This window comes from Macrobrachium nipponense, chromosome 16 (genome assembly GCF_015104395.2).
Source record: "Macrobrachium nipponense isolate FS-2020 chromosome 16, ASM1510439v2, whole genome shotgun sequence".
NCBI classification, from domain to species: Eukaryota; Metazoa; Arthropoda; class Malacostraca; order Decapoda; family Palaemonidae; genus Macrobrachium; species Macrobrachium nipponense.
This window is the reverse complement of record NC_087209.1, coordinates 56,637,734-56,663,328: the sequence shown is the minus strand read 5'-3', so window position 1 is coordinate 56,663,328 and position 25,595 is coordinate 56,637,734. Positions and strand designations below refer to the sequence as shown.

General features: G+C 40.2%; 3 protein-coding genes across 16 annotated transcripts in view; 2 read left to right on the top strand and 1 right to left on the bottom strand.

Moving 5' to 3' along the window:
* LOC135195717 (SH2 domain-containing protein 3C-like) overlaps positions 1–5,178 on the top strand; it is a 275,188-nt gene extending 270,010 nt beyond the window's left edge. For all 9 annotated transcript variants that reach the window (XM_064222131.1, XM_064222132.1, XM_064222133.1 and 6 more), the window contains 4 exons: positions 259–402; positions 1,588–1,756; positions 1,899–2,105; positions 3,759–5,178. In XM_064222131.1, the coding sequence (XP_064078201.1) occupies positions 259–402; positions 1,588–1,756; positions 1,899–2,105; positions 3,759–4,067 (829 nt within the window). In that variant the 3' untranslated portion in view covers positions 4,068–5,178. The remainder of the gene's footprint in view (positions 1–258; positions 403–1,587; positions 1,757–1,898; positions 2,106–3,758) is intronic.
* Positions 5,179–17,144: 11,966 nt separating this feature from the next.
* Positions 17,145–21,821, bottom strand: LOC135195716 (uncharacterized). 4 transcript variants are annotated; one of them, XM_064222129.1, is made up of 3 exons: positions 20,188–21,493; positions 19,199–19,338; positions 17,145–18,861 (listed from the first exon to the last, which is right to left on the bottom strand). In XM_064222129.1, exons 1-2 carry the CDS (start codon positions 21,425–21,427, stop codon positions 19,325–19,327), a joined length of 1,254 nt encoding a protein of 417 aa, XP_064078199.1. In that variant the 5' UTR covers positions 21,428–21,493; the 3' UTR covers positions 17,145–18,861; positions 19,199–19,324. The 4 variants fall into 4 exon arrangements, 3 of the variants coding, with proteins under 3 accessions (XP_064078199.1, XP_064078200.1, XP_064078198.1); XR_010310222.1 differs by lacking the exons at positions 17,145–18,861; positions 20,188–21,493 and adding exons at positions 18,868–19,044; positions 21,645–21,821 and having other exon boundaries at positions 19,098–19,338; XM_064222130.1 differs by lacking the exon at positions 17,145–18,861 and adding an exon at positions 18,868–19,044 and having other exon boundaries at positions 19,098–21,120; positions 21,364–21,442.
* A 1,440-nt stretch (positions 21,822–23,261) lies between these two features.
* The window catches only part of LOC135195715 (uncharacterized), a 28,926-nt gene continuing 26,592 nt past the window's right edge, over positions 23,262–25,595 (top strand). Inside the window, exon 1 of one of the 3 annotated variants that reach the window (XM_064222127.1) lies at positions 23,262–23,325. The gene's annotated coding sequence lies outside the window, so the exon portion shown is untranslated. Of the gene's footprint in view, positions 23,485–25,595 lie in introns of all 3 variants that reach the window. The other 2 variants (XM_064222124.1, XM_064222126.1) reach the window with 2 other exon arrangements.

The window sequence follows — 25,595 nt, the reverse complement described above, 5'->3', positions numbered from 1 at the left end:
GTTTTATTTAGAAAAGTTGTTTGATATACATAATAATGTTATGAGCACAATCTATAAACAGCTTCAAGCAATTGATAAAAAATTAATTTTTATATAGTCTCTCCATCCAAAAAACTGGCAAGTTATTAATCCCACACACATTTTCCATTGGGAAATTTTACTGATCGAAAGACACAAAGTAAATGACAAATCTTGTTGCTCATTTGTTAACTAAAACTCACAGCATTTTTTATTTGGAAACTATCCCGTCTTTTCCAGAGTTTTAGCAGCTCACCTAACAAGGGCTGATCTTGAATTGCTGAATGGAACTGGTGAATGTGACTTAGGTCTTGGGGTTACATCTGGTATTGAACTAGTCACTCTTCCCCATGGGGCTCAGTTAAGGACAGACCTAATTGAAAGGTAAGGTTACATTGATGGTACATAAGCTCTAATCTTGTTTACAAAGGTCTCTTAACATGCATTTGTTGTGCTTCAACGAATTTTTCTGCCTCTTACACAGTATAACAGTAAAGCTGTGACTTACATAGTGATGCAGAGAAATCATGAGTCATGTATCCAGATAGTTCAAAGAATCCGAGGAATATCTTGGCAAATATAAAACAGCAGGGATACATTAGTACGTATTTAAGAGATGCGGGAAGCCCCGTATGTTCTCATTCCGTTTATCTTGACAGTAGGCTATGCCAAAAGCTTACATGCATTGTCAATCTCAGAGTTTAAGTATACTCTCCATTGCATATGGACCTGTATCTTGAATGGGAGCAATATGTCTTTTAGACTTTGTGTTTGAAGGGCAGGAAATGTCAAAGAAATCAGACTTCTAGCAATAAGAAGGGGGATTCCAAATTCCACCTTTTGTTATATAGCCATAGGATTTACCAACATAGCTACAAATCAGTGACCCAACCTAAATCTCCCCCCGACAAGATTTGCTGATATTTTCCGCACAGGTACGGAGAACTCAGTTACAAGTAAGGTCGGTTGGGTTTCCACTTATCAATTCATATACCCTCACATCCCTTGTTTAGGCTAACACCACCAAGCCTTATTGTGCAATATATGGAAAAACTGTACTTACAGTTTGAATGAATATTTGAAATTTTGGCAATGTGGCCTGGTGCTGGGGATCCCAATAGCTTGACATCAATAGTGTAAATGTTTACTTTCCTTTTTTAATAAAGTGATTGACCTGTAAGAATAAATAGGCATTTTTTCCATAAAGGAACCAGTCTGTTTCTTACCATGCATTTTTTAGGTGTGCTACCTTCAGATTAATTTTCCTTTTCCTACAACAGCTACTTGAGAGGTCTCCTTGGGAGGTCCTTCATGCTATTGTATTGACCTATTTTGGCCATCAAATGCCATTCCTGTGGAACTGACCAGTCTTACATGTCGTAAATGAGTTTTGGGGGATATAATACCATACGTATGTTAGTGAAGGTTAATTTAATCACTTCAAAAGGAAAAAATGAACAGTGATGGAAAAATTGAGAGGAAAACCTAAATTTGTAAAATTGCTGTATAGAAATAGTAATACTATTTCAGGAATGCTTTATTTATTATACTGTAATTCTTTTCTTTCAGAACGGAATGTTTAAAGTTACTTGTAGCAGTAACAATCCTCATGAGCCCAGATCTAAACGAGCGAGCAGAAATTATTCATCGTTGGATACAGATGGCTATCGACACAAAAACCGCAATGGGCAACTTGTATGGTTTCACAGGTCTGATGCTTGGCCTATGCATGCCGGAGGTAATGTATTATATGAAATGAAACTAACTTTCTGATGTAAATTGGACAATTATTGAAATATTCCTAGATGTCTCTGTCTCCATCAGAAAACCTTAGGAACTTTTGTGATTTTAAAACTAAATCCAAGTCTTTCTTATTACAGATTCAGCGGCTGACTAACACATGGCACACAGTAAGGCAGAAGTACACTGATTCAGCATTTAATTTCGAGTCAAAACTACGGTCAACACTGAAGGCAATGAATGAGTGCACCAACCCTCAGGCTCCTAATACAACCATCCCACATCTTCTCCCATTCATGCTTTTGTGTGAGAGAAACTTAGATGACATCTATTCAATGCACAAACATGTAAGTTTTAATTTTTTACTAAGGTCTACTACAATAGAAGCACAATTATCTATGTAACTCAAGGAGGTGCTGGAGGGAAATCCTTCAGAGGATAAGCAAGAGTTAAGTATGAGATATTAAATAAATGTTGTAGTGTTTCATCCTGGGAATTCACAATAGAAGGTTCCATCTATACCTTGATATTGCCTTTTTCACAGTTCATTTTTTCCAAGGGGCAAAAACAAGTTCAAAGCCACCACCATGGTTTTCTTCAAGAAGGAGCATCAATCAGTGGAGGAATAGCAGTCCCTTCAAGGACATCTCTCTTTGTATAAGAAACTGTCCCTTCCAGTTTGTTGCTATGTAAAGTCACTCCAGGTCCTAAATTTGTTAGACACTGAGCTATCCCTATTCATTTATATAAAATGTAGGCAACCTACTGGTCTTTTTAAATTACTTATCACAGAAATAAAAGTACCCTACAAAGAAAATTAATGTTATTACCCATCCCTTGCTGAAAAACCTTCATAATGACTGCAGGACTGCTGCCCATTCACCCCTTATTTTAGATCTGAAAAAAAATTAAGTATAGATGGCTTGGTGTGCTCTTTTACTTATTTTGCCTTTTACTCTGGTTGCCAAGGCCTTTTTGGGCTCTTTAATAGGTACTACTAGGTGGTATCCTTTGGGCTTCTTTATTTATTGAGAGATTATCAAGCAATTGTATTCCTTTCCAAAACAAGCAACTGGGGAGATGGATGTAAAATTTCACCCTTGGGATGGTTTAGTCGTGCATCTTTCCACAGCCAATTCTTTTTAAGGTTATTGCTGGGGAAGGTGATGGCTTCTAAGTCTTAGAGTAACTCTCACTGCTTCAGGATGGTCCCTTAAGGACTATGCTGTAGTTCTTTCCATTCTGCAGACTTCAATCAAGTAACTACTACTGCTATAACTAATCCAGCCAATCAACCTCATGTTAGCAAGTTCCACTAGAATTCTATAATTCCTCATTCTTCACATATGTAAACTTCCATCCTGCCTTCTTAGAGAGTGGCTCTTCAGATAAAGCTGCCAGTTACCTCTCCAAACCGAAGTTTTGTACCAAACAATTAGCAGAAAAGTTTTTACCCCTAGGGTATTCTCTGCTCTTTTAAGAGCACCAGTGTAGATTTTAGTAATATCTCTTCACTCATTAAGAGATTCCCTCTGCAAGTTGGGCTGTATTTGGGTCCTAAATTGTTTCAAGAAGTTTCCTATAAAACCCCTTTGGATGACCTTTCATTTTAACGCAATACAGTCTTCAGTAACAAAGGTTCGGTCGTAAAGTTTTTATTGTGTGCGAGAGTATTTGATATATATATATATATAGTGATGTCACAGTTTGTCCAAGTTGTGCATCCTTTCTTTCTCTCTCCCTCTCCTAATTTCAATGTATTTTAGCTGCAAATACATACACGTTAGATATATTCAATATTGAAAATAAATAGGCCGTTTTTACTGTATTTGAATATTTGAATGTATTTTTGCGCCTCCCTTACTTTAGCTTTAATAAATATATATGCATAACTTCACTGAAATAAGAAGAAAAATTAGTTTTAAAGTGCTTCATTATTAGTATATGGCATCAGAGATTTTTCTTGGTTAAAAATACAATGTACGTTATTTCACTTGCAGGCATCATCAATATTGCAGTGGGAGAGTACAGCTGCGGATTATGGTTTGCAGATGCTCTTCACCCATCTCCAAGAAGCAAGGGCCATAACGCAAAATTTACCTCTGTATCGTCGGAACGCAGATCACATTCTCTCGGATTCAAATATTCTAGATGACCTCACTCTTGACATGTTCCGAAGCGAGTTTCATCTCAAGTTTTTGTGGGGGAGCAAAGGTGCTACTGTCGACAGCGAAGAACGCCATGCAAAATTCCAGCGTGTGATCAGCACTCTGTCGGAGAGGTGTGAGCCACCACCTGGAGTTTCTTAATAAGCTGCTCATTTGAAGCACAGCAGTTTCCATAGGTGCATTTGAAAGTTGTACATGGAAACTTGAGGACTTTGCTCAAAGACAGTTTCCTATTTGACATGCATTCATTTATGTTTAATTATAAAGTCTGCAAAATGTACAATGGGCCATCATTCTTTCAGAGGAAGTCATTCAAGAAATAATGAAGAAGAAAAATGTCCTCTTTTCAAAATGTGGATACTAACAAAATCACACAAGTATACCTTTGGCTATAACTGATTCTTGAAAGGTATAGAGTCCTTCGCTCGAGCTTGCTGCTGTAACTTCAGTGGTTGGTACTTCCACAGATATGGGAAGGAAATTTCGAATTCTGTATCAGATCCACACAAATCAATTGTGAAAGCAAATCTGTAATGTAAAGACATTTACTATAACTACTTAATTTATCGTTACTATAAGCTCTATATTAGTCACTTTTATACTGAAGTGTCAAGGCGTAAAAGTCAAATGAAATTTTAATGCATAACAAGAAGGTGCTTATCAACCTGGTCAATGACATAAGTATAAGCAAATGTTTTATTCCCCTTTTAAGAATCAGCAGTATAAACTTGCAGGTAAACACATATAATGGATAACTTAGTGCATGCAAACTACAGTCTTAACTAAACTACTACTATGCTATGTATCCCTTCACATGCTTGTTAGCCCTGTTTGATGTGTTATATCTTAGCAGAGGCTTGACAGAAGTTTTATTTGAGCATCATTCGATTAATATTAATCCATTCACCAAGATCACCCAGTTGTACGTATTGTTTTTAAAATGTGAGACCCTGAAATTAAGAACCAAATTATTTCCAAACCATTGTGATGTCTTGTATACTTTTATTTTTGCATATTTTAACTTGTTTGATATGGATGTTTATAGCCTCTGAGAGTGTTTCTTGAAAACTTTTACAAAATAGTCTTGCATCGAAGATTATGTGTGTTTATAACTGTACGTCAGAATTATCAGCTGATTAGATCTAGTCACAGGACGGGTCGAGTGGCTTCACTGGCTTGTGCTGAATCTGTGTATATATATAAATATATAAGTGAATTTGTACTTATTGTAAATAAAATAAGAATAACATTACTGTACATAATTTTTTCTTAAAACTACCCAGTTTGTGAAAAAGTAAAATAAGTGTCTTAAAATTTTAAGTTTCAGCGACAGGTCTCATTCTATTATTATGAAATGGGCTTTTAAGATATAGTAGGTTCTTGGTTTACGTATAAGATCCGTTCCTACAGCAAGGACGTAACATGATTTTGTGCAGAAGTTGGAATTTAAGAAGACGTAATGACGCAAATCAGCAAATATAAAATAAATATGAGAAAAAAAATTCCTGAGCACATCCATACATACAATACAAGGGTAAATATTATCCTTACATTTATTGTAGAGTAAATGAAAAAACTAGTCCTTACATTTACTCCCGTTGTTGGCTTGCATGCTAGGCGTTGCAGAAGGTGCTGGAAATACTGGGACAGGGTCATCTAGTTCTGCAGAAGGTGCTGGAGATACCGGGGCAGGGTCATCCAGTTCTGTAGAACCTGTCTCAGGTGCTGGAGTTACTGAGGCAGGCGAGCCTAGTTCTGCAGAAGGTACTGGATATACCATTGGGGCAGCAGAGTGGAAAACCATGTGAGGTAGAGGGTATTAGATCTCTTGCAGGCCCCTCTACCTCCTTAAAAAAAAATATATATATATCAAGGATAAGCTGGAGGGATACCTTCCTCCTCTTCTCCCAAATTTCCATGTATAAATGCAAAGAATCCATGACCCCTCTGGTTACCTTAGGGTACTTGGCAGTGTTGGGGTCCATCTGCTAATTTCTTGGTTGTAAATCTTTTTGGCTCGGGATTGGTGTTGCCGCACCTTCAATCAATTGCTTTTCTAATTGAATGAGGTCCTCAGCAGATAAGTCTACACCATAAGATACCAGCAGCTCTGTGACATCATCAGCCTCCATCTCCAAATCAAGCCGCTTGCCCAGTTCATCAACATTCTGTGGCGCGATCACAAGCTTATGAGAAAGCAGCAAATCACCCCCACATTAACTTAACCTGTCTGGCTACCAAACCCACCCTCAATCACACTTTCCTCTTAACACTACAAAATACAGCAGGACAATTGACCCATACCTACATACAGAACAAAAAACGCAAACAGGTTCTCACCTCTGGCTTCTGCTACTCAGGGCTAGGCTGTGCTGTCCACTGGATATAGGCTATAGGCTAGCTGACGCACAACCACCGCTAACAACCAAACACAAACCAACCACCCGAGACCCACAACCCCACAAAAACTCAATAACCCGACGAATCACTGCAGACGAACACCAACAGCCTGAAAGAACACGACAACCACACGACTTCCCCCAGCACAACAACCTGCCAAAACCAACACTGTCCCAACCACCAGTCACAGACACCGAAAATGCACCACCAACCTCTTCAACTTCACCAAACCAGACACACACACGCACAACCACCTTACAACACCAAAATCAATCAAATACCACAAAATCAACTAACAACCAATGGACCAATGCTGCCAAACCAACTCTGGGAATTCACTAACTGCCTTGCTTCTTCCAACTCTCGTAACAGACTTCCACTGACTTACCACAGAGCGCCAAAACAGACATGCTTCCGACCGCCATTTAACCACTCCCATTCATTCTTCCACCAACCACTCTCTCTCTCTCTCTCACACAACCTTTGGAGATGTTGTCAAATATAAACTATCATTACTCCTCCATATTACCTCCCCCATTACATTTGACAACATCTCCTTACACTCACAACATCCATACTAAATTGCCTTTCGCAACACCCAAGGATGCTCAGATGCAGGCCCCCTGGATCTTGTTTGAGGACCATCATACACTCTTTCAGTTACATCGCCATTCACTTCTTCTAAACCACTTTCTTTCAAGCTCCCATTATCTCCCTCACTACCATCCTCCCAAATCCCATTCACTACTTCACCGATGTCTTCTAACTCTGGTTCCAACATCTCCCCTATTTCAGCCACCAAACCACTCAGTTCATCCATACTTCTGTCAAACTCCCGCAAAGACTTATCCATCCTATCAACCACCTCCTCACTACTCAGTTTCCTTCTCACTGAAGTCTTATTTGTTCCTGTCAACTCCAACCCACATACACTACAAGTATCATTCATTCCCCCAAAGTCATACATAACACACGCTTTATCAACTGTTTGCACCCTACCACCAACCCACTCACCATGCTGTTCACGCTTTTCCCTTCTACTTACTCTCTCCAAACTCTTCCGTTTTCTTCCATACTCAACCAACACCAACTGTCGATCTCCCAGACCAATTTGTTCGCCGACAGTTGGCTCATACTTATTCACCCTCAACCACTCACTCATTGCATTCTCCCGAACATACTGTGGTACTTCCCTCCACTTACAGAGCTGGTTATGGTGTGCCCTAACCTCATCCATTCCCCCACCTACTCGCAATTTCCCCAAAACATAACTCAATCCACTCGGTCCCACTTCCAAAATCTCAAAAGGCCCTTCAAATTTCTCCCTTATTTATTCACATTCATTCTTCCCATCTCAACCACCTCTTTCAACACCTTATCCCCAATCTTAAAACTCTCAAACCTATCACTCGCTTTCTTCCACAAATCCCGATCACCTTCTGACAGACCCAACCATGGTCTGACAATCCTTTCAAAATTCAACACATATTTACAAGGAGACATACCTATACTCTTCTGCAGTGTGGCATTATATACCCAAACTGCACGTCCTACATACATATCCCAATCCTTGTCGCCCTTAACTCATCATTCGCAAAATCTCAAGTCATTGTCCTAACAGTCCTTTCAGCCAACCTATTTGCACTGGGCATATACGGAGTAGAATACACATGAACAACACCCCATTCCTTCAACATTTCTTCAAATTCCCATCCCACAAACTCAGGTCCATTATCACTCAACATTTTTGCCGGTTTACACACACACCTGACCCACCATTCATGCAACAGTTTCACTCCTCTTATCTTTGATGGGAACCACATAGGCAAATTTACTCATGTGATCCACCATCACAATCATCCCCATGTGTCCTCTCGCAGTCCTAGGCAAAGAAACACAATCAATCACAAGCATTTCAAACGGCTCTTTCATCTGCAATCGCAACACAGGTGGACTTGCATGCACACACTGATACTTTCCCCTCTGACAGTCTTCACACGTGACAGCCACATCCACACAAATCTTATTCAACCCAGGGGCATACAATCTCTCTCTCATGCATTCCCACAACTTATTTATCCCCATATGCCCAAACCGATCATGCACCAACAAACACATACTCACAGCTGACTCAACAGAAAACACCGGCACATACACTTCCCTGTCATACACTCCTTCCTGATGCAAAAAGTACACTATGTTTTTGCACACGACAAAACGTTTAGCAACCCTCTTATATACATCCAACTCACATGGCCAGTCTTCCACACGCACTCCTCCCAAAACACATTGTCACAACACACTTATCTTCAGGCAATTATTTTGCATTTCCTCAATCTCTTCCTCACTCAACAGATCATTCTCACTCCTAGAAATATCAATCATACCCACAAAGTTTGCTACAAATACATTACCATCTTGAATCCTAGCTACTTGTCTGGCCCCCTTTCTAAGAATTCCATTTCCTATATCTACGTCTATATCGTGGATCCTCAAAAAATCTATCCCTATTAAAAAGCAAGATGGCATATCATTTTCTCCTATAACTATAAAGTTATGCATCACCTCAAGATCTCCCAACCTAACCTTTTAACCGTACCTCTTCCCATACCAAAACACTTCCTTGTCCTAACCCATGTATTGTCACACTTGTAGACTGCCTTTTCACTTCCCAATCACATCTCTCAAGTTCACTCACCAAGGAAACTTGTGCCCCTGTGTCAACCAAACTACAGTACTCACTATCATTTACTTCGACAAACGTCACCATTTTCCCTCGAGTCCCATGCATACACACATTCACTACCACGTCCACCTGGTTATCCACATCACAATCCTCCTCATCACATTCATCATCAGTTAATTCCCCATTTCCACAATTCTGACTCAGATCCCCTTCACAGTCCCTTTTTGTAACCAACTTATTACACCCACATTCCCCGCACTGAATCATCAAAACTCCCCGTTCATTACCCGTACTCACCCTTCCTTGATATTCAACCGGTCTGTCCCATCCAAAATACAACAACACTTTTATTCCAAACAACTCAGCTACTGCTGACAACAATTCATGCAACATTTCTCCTTCCCCACCTTGTTCCTCCGCATATGCCACTTCCTTCTGCACATCAATCATCAACTTCACTCGCAACTCATTCACACTACCGGGTACCTCTTCAACCAGACCCTTACCTTCCAAGTTTTTCAATGCCAAAAACAAACATTCACACACACTGTCATTCCCTTCAAACCTCTCTTTTACAACCAACCCCTCTGGTACCATATTCGGATCCCAAGTCACTTTTCACACCACCACTGTCCTTACCATGCATCCTAGACATCGTATCAGCAATCACATTTTTACTCCCCGGCACATATTCTAAGCCAAAATCAAACTCACTCAAATCCTCAATTGTCCTTGCAATCCTAGCATTTACACTTTCCTTCTTGATCATATAAACTAACGGCCGATGATCTGTCCTTATGACAAACTTTACCCCATGCAAAAACACTTTCAACGCCTTCACACAAAACCTTATTGCCGCAAGCTCCTTCTCAACCACCGAATACTTCAGCTCTGCTTTATTAAAAGCTTTACTCACATACGCAATCACTCTCAATTGTCCCTCCCCATTCACCTCTTGCATCTGCACCAAGCATCCTCCCATACTAAACTTACAAGCATCAGCATACAACTCAAGCTTACTGGCATCCTCACTATAGTCCGGAAAAGCCAAGGTGACGTCCCTAGCAGCCTCCTCTTTCAATCTCTCAAATGCTCCCACCATTCGCTCATCCCACCTCAGCTTAGTACAATTTTTCTTTCCGGTCCCTTCAGTCAACGGCTTCCCTATACCCGAAAAATCCCTAACAAACTTCCTCCCGAACTCAATCAAACCCAAAAACCCTTTAACTTCCGCACGGTCCGGGGATATGGAAACTCCTTTACTTTTTCCACAAACTTTTCACTCTTCCTTACACCACTCGCACTCACCTTATGACCCAGAAATTCCACTTCCCCAGCCAACCACATACACTTCTCCAGCTTCACTTTCACTCCAACCTCTTCCAACCGTTCTAACACCTCAAGCAGTTCCACATTCTCCTCAACAGTCTCACTTGCAATGAAAAAGTCATCTATAAACACAGTCACCTTCCTTCTATCAAAACCAGCCAAAACTACATTCATCGCCCTCTGGAAGGCAGCAGGCACATTAGCCAATCCAAAACTTAACCTCTTGAATTGATAGTGGCAGCTACCACTCGAAAAAGCCGTAGCATGTCTGCTCCCTTCCCCAAGAGGCATCTGGTAATAGCCCCTTACCAAATACAATTTTGTGAACACTCTCATCCCATGCATTTTATACACACAATCAGACACTACATTCATCGGGAATTGCTCCTTCACAGTCACTTCATTCACCTTCCTGTAATCTCCACATATCCTCAAACTCCCATCTGTCTTGCATACTGGGACTATGGGACTATTCCAAGCACTCTCGCTCCTCTCGATCACTCCCACTCTCTCAAGTTCCTCACACTGTTCCTCAATCTCTCAGGCAATAGGCGTAGAAAAGTGTCGGGGACGCTCGTCATTCAAAACTATCTTGAACTCTGGAAGCTTAGATCCCCAGAAATCCTCGTCACCCCGACTCAACGCACCCCACCTATCCCACAACATCTGCATCAACCGCTCCCTCTCGTCATCACCAACATTTTCATCCACCCCAATTTTTTCTCTCAACTCATCATACTTCCACTCATCACTTTCTTTCATGCTACCTGTCATCACCCGCCGCACCCTAACATATCTTTCGTCATCTACATCCACCAACATATACAACAACCCCACACAATCACTTTCACGTATACCCCGCACTCGCTTTTTCCTAACACTCGGCAATGAGGCCACAAAAACCCAAGGAATCTCCATATCCAAAATCCCGTCGTAAACATGCACGCTCGCTCTTACCAACTTGTTCGCATCCACACCCTTAACCACATATGCACACTTGTCACCTTTGACAATTCCAAGACTATCGGACCACACAACTTTCACACTAACAACTTCTGGTGGGACTTTTACACTACTTTTACAACCAACGGCACTCCCTTCCATATTTTACTGCTTACCCCTCCATCCTATCCAAGTACAACTCTCCATGTACATTCCCCTTCCTATGCAACTCAATCATATTCCTGCTCGGATGGACCACCATCCCACACTTCTTCAGGAACCTGTATCCTAACAACATATCATACTTATCACTCATTCCCTCGATCACATAAAAGTCACCTTCATCCATCACTACCCCTTCGATTTCTACATTTTCACGCAACATTCCCACCACAGGCATACCTAAATTTCCTATTCCTTGTACCTCCCCTTTGCATTTCTTAATTTCACACTCACTCCGCAACTTGTCACATCCATTCTTAAAAAGAACACTGACACTGCACCCAGTATCAATCAAAGCAACCAAACACACCCCTTTGCATCTCACTTTTACACTCATACATTCATGAGCTCTTCCTCCAAACCCTTTTTCATGCAACAATCCTTTACGCACATGTATCACTCTTACTGATCGCACACCAGAGGACCCACCCAACTGAATCCTCTTTGTACCTAGTTTCCCGAACTCCCAACCTGACTCATCCTCTTTCGCCAACTTACACTGGCCACATGACCTTCCATTCCACATTCAACACATTTTGCCCGCTGTTCCTTACACATCCTAGCATAATGCCCATTCTTCCCGCAATTACTGCAAACCTCAGTCTCACGAGTACCACTTGCTATATGCCCTACTTGCCCACACCTGTAACATTTAATATCCCTATCTTTCTTACACTCGCTCACCAAATGCCCTGTTTCCCCACACCCGAAGCAAGCTCCCAATGCCCACCGACATTCATTCTTCCTGTGCCCTAGCTTTCCACATCTGTAACACTGCTGGTCTCGTTCACAACTAACCGACCCTACTCTTCCAATGCTTGCACTCCGATCTCTCTTAGGGCTAACCATACCTAAGTTACTGGCTCTAACGCTCCTATTAACTACTCGCTCTGCCATTCGCCTTGGCCCTTCCAAAACTGCCTCCCTATAGCTCTTAAACTCTGGTATAACATCAGCCACTTCAGTCCTAACACTAACACTTCTACTCTCTTTCATACACCTATCCAACTCATAATCCTCTACTATTTCCAAAATGTCGTTCCACGACAACCTTTCATTCGTCCATCGCATTTTCTCCTTACGTTTCAGATTTACAAACTCATACACACTCTCAGGCACAGTCGCCAACAACTTCCTCACTAACTCTTTACACTCATTTATCCCTTCGTCCCCAAACTTTTTCCTGGCTAATGTTTCCAACCTGCACACATACATCGACAACGACTCACCAACATTCATTCTTACCTCATCAAAACCATGTTTTCTCCTATATATAACACTACTCCTTATCCTCTTCGCCTAGTTCCACAATCCTGGCTTTCACACTCTCATAAGGCACATTCCCCACACTCATCATTACCCCATACATATTAAACAAAAATCCCGTCAAAAAGCTACCCAACTCTCTTGTTATCCCCATACTTTGCCTCACAATACCTTTCATATTCCTTAAAAAAATCCCCTATGTCCCTACTACCATATTCCTCATATTGTGCACATCTAGGTATCTCTCTCATATATACAGCCTTTCGTACTTTCCACTCACTCTCACTTTCGCTACTAACATTCTGATCCCTCTTAACCTCGTCCGAATACAGCAGATCAACTTCCATACTAACATCCATGCTCCTGATTATGCTCTTCTTACCCTTCTTTTTACCCACCGCTATCCAACTCACTCTCAGCCCTTTCCCCAATGTATTCAGTCCTAGTCTCATCCTGTCTGTCATCCTTACTAGCCTTCTTTCCCTTAGTCGTCTTTTTTTCCTCAGCCCCCTTCTTATTCTTGTCCTCAGGTTTATCCTTATCCTGTCTCTTTCCCTTCTTTCCTTTACCTATCACAAACAAGTCATCTTCGTCACTCGTAGTTTCATCCCCTCGCTCTTCCACTGTCTTTACCACTTCTGGCCTATCACAAGACCTAGTAGGCCTACCTCCTACAGCTCCCTCTCCCATGAACCCCTTCATCATCTCCTGCACTGCATTCATCATCACCAAGAATTTTTCGTCCATTTTCTCATTCATTCTCTCTTCCGCTCCTTTCACTTCTTCTTTCATTTCCACTTTTGCACTCCTCAGCATTCCTCTCATTTCCTATAACTCGCTCTTCACCTCCTCACACTCTACCCTTAACCTCTCATTATCCACTTCCAATTGTCCTCTTACTTCATTCTCCAACCTCAACTCCTCCTTCAGCCTCTCCACCTCACTCAATCCTTCCATCCCAAACTTTCTCACCACTCACACACACTGGCCCAGACCAATCGTCCTGCAGCTGCCACACCAGCAGTGTCTGTTCGGGCGCCAAAAAATAATGTGGCAGAATCACAAGCTTATGAGAAAGCAGCAAATCTCCCCCACATAAACTTAACCTGTCTGGCTACCAAACCCACCCTCAATCACACTTTCCTCTTAACACTACAAAATACAGCAGGACAATTGACCCATACCTACATACAGAACAAAAAATGCAAACAGGTTCTCACCTCTGGCTTCTGCTACTCAGGGCTAGGCTGTGCTGTCCACTGGATATAGGCTATAGGCTAGCCGACACACAACCACCACCGACATCCAAACACAAACCAGCCACCCGAGACCCACAACCCCACAAAAACTCAATAACCCGACAAATCACTGCAGACGAACACCAACAGCCTGAAAGAACACGACAACCACATGGCTTCCCCGCACAACAACCCGCCAAAACCAACACTGTCCCAACCACCAGTCACAGACACCGAAAATGCACCACCAACCTCTTCAACTTCACCAAACCAGACACACACACGCACAACCACCTTACAACACCAAAATCAATCAAATACCACAAAATCAACTAACAACCAATGGACAAATTTTGCCATACCAACTCCTGAATTCACTAACTGCCTTGCTTCTGCCAACTCTCGTAACAGACTTCCACTGACTTACCACAGAGCGCCAAAACAGACATGCTTCCGACCGCCATTTAACCACTCCCATTCATTCTTCCACCAACCTCTCTCTCTCTCACAACCTTTGGAGATGTTGTCAAATATAAACTATCATTACTCCTCCATAATTCTTGGTAACAACTTCAACTGACTCTTCAGTGATCAGTATGGTCTTGGCTTGCCACCTTGGTGGGTTCAAGTTCGATTCTCGGGCATTCCATTGAGGTGTGAGAGATGTGTATTTGTGGTGATAGTTCACTCTTGACATGGTTCAGAAGTCACCTAAACACGTTGGTCCCATTGCTGAATAACCACTGGTTCCATGCAAAGTAAAAACACCATACAAACAAACATAACAAACATAGGAGCAAATTCTTTCTCATATCCAAGTATGCATTTTTTATCTTTGATCATCAACATAGCTGTAAATCTAAACCCAAGCATGTGGCTGGTATTTGATTGTCTCACCCTTTTCACATCATTATATTATAACTTTCACTTTCATGGAGATGGCTTTTCCTTTCTTCATGGCACTGCCATCAGAAGTGTCTGCCTTACACTTGGGAGCAAAAATTAAATTGAGAAAGTTCCCTATAAAAGCAACACAAATAAGCGTCGTTCGTTGTTCCGCGTGCAAAATAGTTCCTGTGTGAAGTTTTAATTTAAGTCCGAATGAGGGAACTAGAATTCTTAAAATAAATTTATTGGAAATTGTGAGATATAGCAGCCACAAAATGACAGGTCGAGTACGATGGAAGAGGATACCCGTTAATGTTATATTCATTTTTCAATTACTAAAAGCTGGATATCAAATAAATTATAGTTGGCCTTGTGCTCCCACATAGCTTGTGATCAAGTACAGATGCCAATAGTGCCTTGCATACACAATTAAAAAAAACTTTTACTGGTTTACCAGCTGGCGCTAGATTTATCCTAACGTTAAACCAAAGGTTTGTTTCATATATGAACAAAGAGGGAGGGGAAATATCAGAAAAGCAGTTCCTCTGAACAATGGCAGACATGAAGAGGATGAACAAGGAAAGGATCTCTGCTCTAATGGTTTAGGTTTAAGAAATGAGGCAATAACAAGGCTGATGACAAATAGTGACAGGTTTCAAGAATGACAAAGTAGTCTTCCATGCATGTTTCTTTTACTCCAATAATTCCACATATAAGTGTAGAACTGCAATTAGTGCAGGTGCAGTAGTGGTAGTCCATTAAGTTTTAGTACTCACTCCCTTCATGTAATTAATATCCTCAAACTGATTATGTATAGATGGCCTGAAGACAACTTGATGTCTACACCATGGGAGCTTTTGCCTTTTCTTTACAAAACTGAACCAGCCCAAGGAACAGCCTTCATTAGGCTCAGAAGTCTGGATAAACTAATCCTTTACATTAATAATAATGATAATCTTTACAAAACTCATCCTCTGCATGCACTTGCTTAACTCCTTAATGGGCAGAGGCTCATGTGACTTGAGACAGCGTGACTACAACCTCTTTGTCCTCTTCGTGTGAAACCTTATGTTTACAAGTGTTCTCGAGGAAGGCAAGGCACAAAGTCTTGTATTTAATCTTATCACATTTTCTTCCATACAATATTCAACACTAGCCCTAATACTGTGCTTCCTGGGTTAGTAATCATAGCTTTGCCCCAAGTGGTTAATAAGAGTAAGATTTCTTTTTCTTAAGCCGCCACACAAGTCATGCTATGAAGCAATGTCCTTTTGTACCTGGTTCTCAGATTATTTTACATCCTTCATGGGGAGGTGCTTGCGTGCCTTCAAAGACAATCTTGGACCTAAATGATAGTCTGCATACGGTCAGATCGGTTATCTCCCAGAGTACTTCCTTCCTTATCATACAGGTCCAGCTTCACCTTAAGGCATAACACTTACACAGCTTCTTTGGCTTACATTTACTCCACTATTCCTTGCACTCACCGACAACACTGTTTCTTATAATAAATTTCAAAAATCTTATGTAACTGTTTAATAAAAAAATAAAACTTCCTAATAAATCATGATTTCAAAACACTGGAATGGCACCTTCTACTCCACTGGCTTTTACCGTACAAATTTTTATTTAAAAAGTGATTTTGTATACTTGTTAAAAACCATAACACTATATCGAACCAAAACCATATAGTACTGTTGTATCACAGGTGAATACAAAAACTAAAGATACAAAGGGGGCAAACACCCTCAACCAACTATTATCACTCAAAAATAATTAAATCGTTAAAACACATGTACAGGTAAATTAACAGGTATTTAACTCTAATCGTACAATGGGATTTCGACAATATTCCACACGTCAAATATTTAACGTAGGCCCAACGAGCTTAACACTGTTGTTTATAAGGACGAATGTTGACACCTGGGCATTTTCCGCAGTCACAGCACCTACCTAAGTGACCATTCAAATTCAATATGGACTTACTACTTGTTGAAAAGCTTGGCCTGCAGTCTATGCTATATATACTCTTTCCAACATTTGACCGCAGTCACAGCACTTACCTAAGTGACCATTCAAATTCAATATGGACTTACTACTTGTTGAAAAGCTTGGACTGCAGTCTATGCTATATATACTCTTTCCAACATTTTATTCAGTGAACCAATTATACAACAAAAACCAGTAGGCCATTACGTAGAATAAAAATTACAGTAGTTTTTAAAAAGGAAAAAATAACAGTACTCAACCTTTCGTAAAATTTATTATAAAAAATATATATAAATATACATATATACATTAATATCTCTCATATATATCTTTGCTACATAAATGTTCAAGGTTTACGTATAATCTAACTCATTACTGAAAACTGTACTTATATGGGGAGAATACCCAAACTGAGTGGAGCACCACTTAGCCATGTAAACAACTTCTTGGGTTGCTTTTATCTCCCTGAAATGGAACTTAAAAACTACAGTACAAGTACTGTGGTTTGTTCTCAACACTTGTACTGTAGTTGTTTTCTCCTAACTGCCACAGAACTGCTAACTACCTTTCCTTCACCTACCTGACATTACAGTATACCTCTAACTCTAAAAATATGGTATTGTACATGCCTTTATAGTTCCACCTATTGTGTATACCATGGGTTTTGACAATTCATAATAAATGCAAACATTTCCCACTAAAAATGACTGAAATGCCTTTTCTGATATATATAGTTTCATCAGAGAAAAATAATATTGCACAAAGAGCACCTTTAAATACTATATAAATGAAGGTACCACCTCAAAATTTGAGAAACCAATAGCATGTAAGAATAGAAATTAAGGACCTTGCATAATGGCTTCACAAAAATAATTTTGGTTCAACAAACCCTCAGAAATGTAATATCAATGCAATGACAACCTGAAGTACAAGTATCTAACTAAATTTGGGTCTCTTAAACAGTTTATAAAGAAAGCAATGCACAGCATTTCAATTCTTACATGAATTGTCTAGAAGAAATCAATACCCACACCAAACAGGATTTGAGCATAACCAACTCCCAAATTTTCAGCTGAAAATATATGAATTTATAAATTCACACAAAACAATCCTGTCTTCTCAAGAATCCCTCGAATTAAAAAATGCAATTTTTAAATAATGAAAATTGTGGGTGCACATAAACACTTGCATGGTTCTAATAAATTTTTGGCTCTGTTGCAGATAGCCTTTTTTAAAATAATTTTCTTAGGAAGACAAACACTGCAGACTTGTAACTTTCAAACCAGTTAACACATAAGCACTGATACCCTATCGTGTTATTACACACTTCACTGCGAGTTCCATCAAATTATGAATGTTTTACTCTCACAAGGTAACGTAACAGACAAAAAGGTCAGATATATACAGTACAACATACTGTATCACAGAAACAAACTCAAGTTATCCTGAAACTCTACACTACACCATTGACAAATATTAATATTCAACTGTATATACCATTTTGGTGACATCCCGTCAAAACCTCTGGAATCTCCTTAACTCTATAAAGGCTACTGTAGTTAAACTTTTTCAGTAACCCTGGACTTCCATATTAGCAGTTCTGCAGCCTTAGAAACCTGACTCAAATGATAAAAACAATAACACTTGTAACACAACTAAGAAGTATACAAAAAAGTATTTTACATTTTGGTTTCATCTAGCATTTACCAAAGAACATGATGAACAGCGTAGTAACCACTGTCAGGGAGATAAAAGGGATGCTAGATTTCAGAAAATCAAATTCAAATTATACTAAAACATTCACACTGACTAAACTGGTATACAATAACTGTGACAAAGTATAATTAAGCTTGATTATTTTTACTAGCAAAAATTTAGTAATATAAATTGTCTAAGTCACTTGCATGGCTAAATAGAGGACTCACCTATGATACTTAACTTTAGCTGAGATCTGGAACTGCGGCCAGCGAAGTAGCTGTAAATTAAAAACCCTTTCCAATAAGTTGTTCGAGCAACAGCCGACTATAAATAGCCAATTTACTTGAAATACAACCTTTATTTCTCTGAACTTGAACTGACTTTTGAAAATTTAACAATTTTTGCTTAACTACAATTTTTCATGGAAATGAAAAAGGGTTCTCTTCAACTGACAAAACTTCTAATGATAATGGTTTCAGTACCATACATTCCAAAGTATATACTAGTATGTACATAAAATAAGAAACATGACTACCGAGTAGGCAATGAATTGGGCTACTGCAATCAGCACTCACACCTGCAAAGGAGAAGAACAGTGAAACACAAATGCTTACCACAGAGGGAGGAGACAGGTAGCAGGAGGCTTAAACGGTGTGGTTGGGATGGGTCCCTGTCCAGTTTCTGGATCAGAGAAGCCCATCCCACCTTTGCCGTGTGTCAGATGCCGCCTGCGCTTGTAGTTACCTCCCGCTGGCTGTGGGGGAGAAAAAGAGGAAAGCGTAACATACGTCTCACAAGTCACTGTTCAAAACAAACATTTTTATCCTTTCCTTATATATAAGTATTTGTATAAGGTGCTGTTTAACATTAGCAATTATACAAGTCACAGCCTATTTACATGTTTGCCTATTGTGATTTCCAATATGTTGCTAAAAACTCCTACAACCCTATCTTTATCACACTTATGGTTAACACTTATTTCTCTCCAGTGTATTCATGGAAACAGAAAAAACCTTAAATATTAAATAATGAATAATGAACCACATTTGCAGAGTTGTTAACAACCTCTAAATGATACTTTGGTAATGCACAAAATATATTCTTTACTTATCCTCTAAGCCACTATGGCCTACTTGGATTATGCTGGAGACATGACCAGTAGATTTTTTTATTTACAATTGTCATACCTACATTAGCATATAACTTGGCTTTTGATAAAAATACATTTATATTAAGACATCCTAAGGTTTATCATGTGTTACAATTTACTAAGCAAACAAGCCTCAGTCAAGTTTGCTGCAGGCTAGCCATTAAAAAAAACCAACATTTCATTGGGTTACCACTTAAGCCTATTTAAAAAAAAAAAAAAAAATTATACGACAGAATTCGCTTCAACATACGCTACCCTGAGCGTAATAAAAAAATGAGTTAAGGCCACACGGCCATGCAAAACATCCTGTGCCAGACAGACATTAATAACAATTAATTAATCTTCCCATTGACAAGTTACCTAACTACAACTTTAGCTTTTTTCCAGCTTTTTTGGCACAATAAGCACAATACTCGATGGTTGCTTCTTGGCCATCTACATGCAGACACATACCACTAGATATAATTTTATCGTCGTCTTCACCGGTGGGCGCCTCACCAAGGACAACACTCGCCGGTGATAATTTACCAATTAACGCAGCCAACGGCGACTGATTCTCGAGCAGATTACGAAGATGCTTCACTTGTTCTTCTAGCCTGACATTGGCCTCCCTGAGACTCTCATTTTCACCAGCCAGCTGGTCCCTTTCTCGACTGACATCCAACACCTTGCGTTCCAAATGAGTCACATGAGCCTTTTTCATTTCCCGGTTTTTCTTAGCGTTCAAGGCGTTTTTCCTACAACGTTCCATTTGCGGATCACTCAAGGGCTCAAGCTCGTAAGCCTTTCGTTTCGTCCCCGACTCTGACGCAACAGACGACACAGATGGGCGCCTAGATCGCAGGGACCAAAACGGTGAACTGTCCATAGCGAGGGATTCACTTGAAACTGGCGATCTTGGCAGCAAAGCATCCCCTGACTCAGACGTGGTCTCGGAGATTTTGCGTACACTACCGACAACTCTCTGCTGTCGATTACATGGGTGGGCCCTGGCCCTGGGTCGCACCAACTGCTCAGCTTTCGCAGCGTCATTTCTTCCACCAGAAGATACAGTACGTTTCACTCTAATCGCCTGCGAACATAGGCTACCCTTGGGGATTTTCACCAAGTTGTGAGATGGGTTTGGCAATATTGCTGGGGCGACCATTTCATCGGGCGAATTGGCACTCGTGTTGACTATGATCCGCACAGTACCCGAACGCCCACCTTCAGAACCGTTGCTTGTGACGTAAGTCGAGTGGTCCGATTCAGGGGTGGCTTTGCTTACGTCATGCCGTGAGTTTGGGGGGTCGAGTTCTAGTGGGTCTTCTTCTTCCTCTTCCGGCTGGCTTCCTGCGAGCTGGCTGGTGGTGGTGGTGGGGTCGGTGGTGGTGGTCGTCGAGTCCGCTGGAAGGGAAACTGGGATGAGAGTCTCAGGGTTGGAACCAAGATTGGGTGGCTGCAGAAAGTGCAATTCATTTGGATCAGACAAATTGAAAAGAGGATCGCCCAGCAGGACATTACTGCTAGAATCCACAGCCAACATTGAATCATCCAAAAACATACCATCTGTGGCTGGGCGATCGCTCAGGCTACAGTCTAGTGAATCGTCATGGAAAAGGAAATGGAAGCTATTTTCAACGCCCTTACCCTCAGCGCACATGGCCAGCTCGTCCACTTCGGTCAACAGATCAAGCGAAGGGAACTGGGCCATTTTGGGGAAGAGGTTTAGGTAGTAGGCTAGGTAGGTAGTAGAGTGTCACTGCCGACGTTCTGTTTTACTCACTTTTAGACAGGATTAAGTCTTCTCAGAGGCCATAAATCACTCCCCCATGCAGCGTAACAGACTCAGGTGTCACAAAGGACAAATAGATGATTGATAACTGCAGTAATTGGGGGGTAAAATTAACCCTAAATTTGATTACTCGTACCTGGGTGTGGTCTTGCGGCCTGGAGATGAGGGCAAAATGGCGGAGGATCGACGGTCTACTCTTGGCACTCTCATAGACTGATTGATATTGATTCCGATCGCTTACGTTGCGACACCCTGCGTTCCCGTTGGTTGATTGAGTCATGACGTCATGGATAAGTCTCCTCTCATTGGTCGAGAGGCAAAGATGTCAACAAAAGAGACTGCAACGTTCTGTCGACGATTCTTGAAGAGTACGAGCCTAAATATTTTGTTAATGTCATTCTACTGGGTAAATAGTCGCCCATAATGCCAGATATACATATAAATACACATTTATTAATATGAGAGGAGTAATACTGGAGTACAGAATATTTAATCGGCCAATAAATGATTTCTGAGAAAAACGAGCCTAAAGACTTTTCCAAATTCCAATGTAAATTGCTTTGTCTTCTGTGGCTATTTCCCAAGCGCGCGCGCGCGCGCGAGCGAATGTGCGTTTCGTGTCTTTTTTCGTTGTTTCGTTGCGCGTTTGTGTGTGTTTGGCGTTGCCATTAGTGATGGACCCTACAGCAAATGCAAAATCTAAGCATTCAGTGGGCGTTTCTAGGAGTCTTACATCTTATGGTGTTAATCATGCCTGATTCTTCTTTAAATTCTTCTTTATGACATCCCTATATAATATATATATATATATATATTATATATATCTATATATATACTTAGTATATATATATATATAAGTATATATATATATCATATATATGTATATTTATATATACATATATATATATAATATATATATATATATATATATATATATATATATATATATATGTGTGTGTGTGTGTGTGTGTGTGTGTGTGTGTGTGTGTGTGTGTGTGTAATAATGCTTGTACCATGGCCACAACGTATTCGTGCACTTCCTTTACCATTAGCTACATTCTCTTGTTTGTTACTTGAAAAATTGGAGAGGGGATCTATAATGAATCTGACTTCTTGGTCAAACCCATTAAAACCAACGCTCTACAACGTTTTCATTTAAAGTTGTTCCTCAGCATCTTTTATTAAAATATCAGATGATGCTATGTGTGATAGGCCCGTTAGTCTTCTTGAAACACGTCTTTTTCAGGTTTAATTAAAACGTATGAAATGGTAATATTTAACATGTCCTACCACATATAATTTTACGTAGATGGATTTATCCAGCTTTGTGTTCTCACGACTTTCGCTCGTCAGCAAGCCGTAACAGAATTTTACTTATTCATTCCCGTGCTTTGACTATGTTACCATATACTTTTACTTATTCATTCCCCTGCTTTGACTAAAGGCTGCCATATTATTTTGTCACTATGAATATCTTCGTTGTTGCTCATAGTACATTGTATTTTATTTCGTAAGCTGCATTGAAATCCTGCCATTCATTGCAAAATGAATCATCATTCCTTCAATTTGTTATGCATCTATGTGTTGTACTTTCATTAAAATCAAGTGTTCGTTTGGTGTGATTATATTGAACATACTTAAATCCATTTCAATAATAAAATCACGATTAAAAAGCATCTTAAATCTATTTAAATAATTATGTTATCAACTAATTAAAAATACGTCGTAAAATATGGAGACGTAGCTATTATTTTATCGTGGGATATTCGAGTAAAGTTATCGCAAGAAATCGGACACTTTGTTTACAAAGTCCATAGGTTTGTTTTTACGTTTTGGCGGTACACTAGACACTTTCAAGGTCTTCTTGTTTCAAGCCCATAATATGGATGCTTCCTATCTTTATTGAAGTGCGATAACTGCCATCATTCCAAAGCCTCGTGAGTGCTGGAAATATGGTTGTAATTTGTGGAGAAGTGGTAAGGTCCTTATAACTCCAGGCCTACCTAGCCTAGTTTAGGGCTGACCTGTTTAGCATTAGGCTAGCTTAACTAGGGTAAACAACCGCATGGCCTGACTCAACTCACCGACGATCACAGCATTCCACCCTCCGAGAAAGTACTTATAACGCGTCCTGATACCGGAGATGGGCATCAGTCGCGACTTGTTGTTGGTGAGAGACGGAGCTAAAGACCTCTACCTACTCTCCTTTCGAAGTAGGGTAAACAACCGCATGACCTTGATCAACTCACCGACGATCACGGCATGCCACCCTCCGAGAAAGTACTTATAATGCGTGCTGACACTGGAGATGGGCATCAGTCGTGACTTCTTGTTGGTGAGACATGGAGCTAAAGACCTCTACTCTCCTTTCGAAGTAAGTATTTTCTCCAAAGTTAGAAATTAAGGCCAAATTTAGAGCATTAAACAGAGGGTAGTGAAAAGGGTGTCCAACGCAGTGCAAATCTCACCAAAACGCTTTTGAAATTTTTACTTAGGGTAGATTACCACGGCAGGCCACCTACAATCAATGTTTGCCACCCTCCGAAAAAGTACATTATAACGCGTCCTGACACCCGAGATGGGCATCAGTCGCGACTTGTTGTTGGTGAGAAACGGAGCTAAAGACCTCTACTCTCCTTTCGAAGTAAGTATTTTCTCCAAAGTTAGAAATTAAGGCCAAATTTAAGATTTAAACAGAGGGTTACTTGAAAATGGCGCCCACGGCAGTGGAAATCTCACCAAAACGCTTTAGAAATTTTTACTTTACAACTAAAAAATGTTTCGAAGATTGACGCCATCTCGATGTTTACGGAGTCGCTTGTGTCAACAAACTTTCATTTCCTGTGATAAATCCGCACACCACTTGTACCACCGACGCTGGAGCACTTTTATCACAACAATCGAAACAAACGATTTCTCACCAACAACAAGCCAGGAGTAAACAGCTGTTTGGTAGAAGATTGACGAGAAGCGTGCTCTTAGCTAATTTTTAAATAAGTAGTAAAACATCAATATTTTACTATTATGATGATTTAATTTGAAAATATTCGTTATTGAAAAAGTAACTCGACTCTGACTCAAATTTAAGTAATTATTTTTCTGAATTAGAACGTTCTTTTAAGTTCTGTATTATGACGTCACGACATCTTGACTTTCGTACCTATTGTAAATAATTGCTATACTCAACTGTCATTGCAGAACAGGTTTTACCAGTTATTCATGCAGATTGTTATCAGCTATCATGTAATTGTTATAATCGTAATGCGCATATATATCTTTATTATTTTACTTTTTGATATATGAAGATGTTTTACTGCTGGATTATCGCCGTAGTGTGACGCAATCGTTTTCGGTCCATAGGCCTCTGTCTGTTTTCGCACCATAAGAAATTATGGGGCCGAATTTGCAATGACCAGAAGTCGTTAAAAGAGGAAAGTTAGCATTGAGGGGCATATGTTTTGACTGAGAAAAAATACAAATTTATTCAATAGCTAGCTTGTAAAAAATACTTGGTTATAAAAAACTTGATTGACAACTAAGCAGCATGTCTACTATGGGTTTCAGAGACAGTGCAGCACGGTTTTTGGGCAATACCTATTTCTGTAACGAACACTCGTAACAGAACGAGATTTTGCTATAGTGCATTACACCCAGTGCCGTAATTTATAAGGGGTATCGTGAATCACTAATCGTAAAGAATAACGACACTTGTCCTTGTACCAAGAGACAAAAACTCCATTATGCAGAAATGGATACGAACACGTGTATAAAGCTCCACCTACCCTCTCCCCCCCCCCCCCCCCCTCCACCAGCTTCTCTTCCCCTCGTTCTTCGTTCCTCCTCCTCTCTCTCTCTCTCTCTCTCTCTCTCTCTCTCTCTCTCTCTCTCTGTTGCCATTCGGTATGTGTTGACCCTCCAAAACTGGGGTATAAGACTACACACAAAACGTTGAAATTGGTGTGAAATTAGGCTATGTTTGTTCCGACACGGCATACAAACCTTCGGTCCTTTTTACAATAGGAAGGTACTAGCGGCAGCTGGATAGGTCGTAAGCTTTCGAACAAGGGGTTCGGTAGTTAACTGCTTG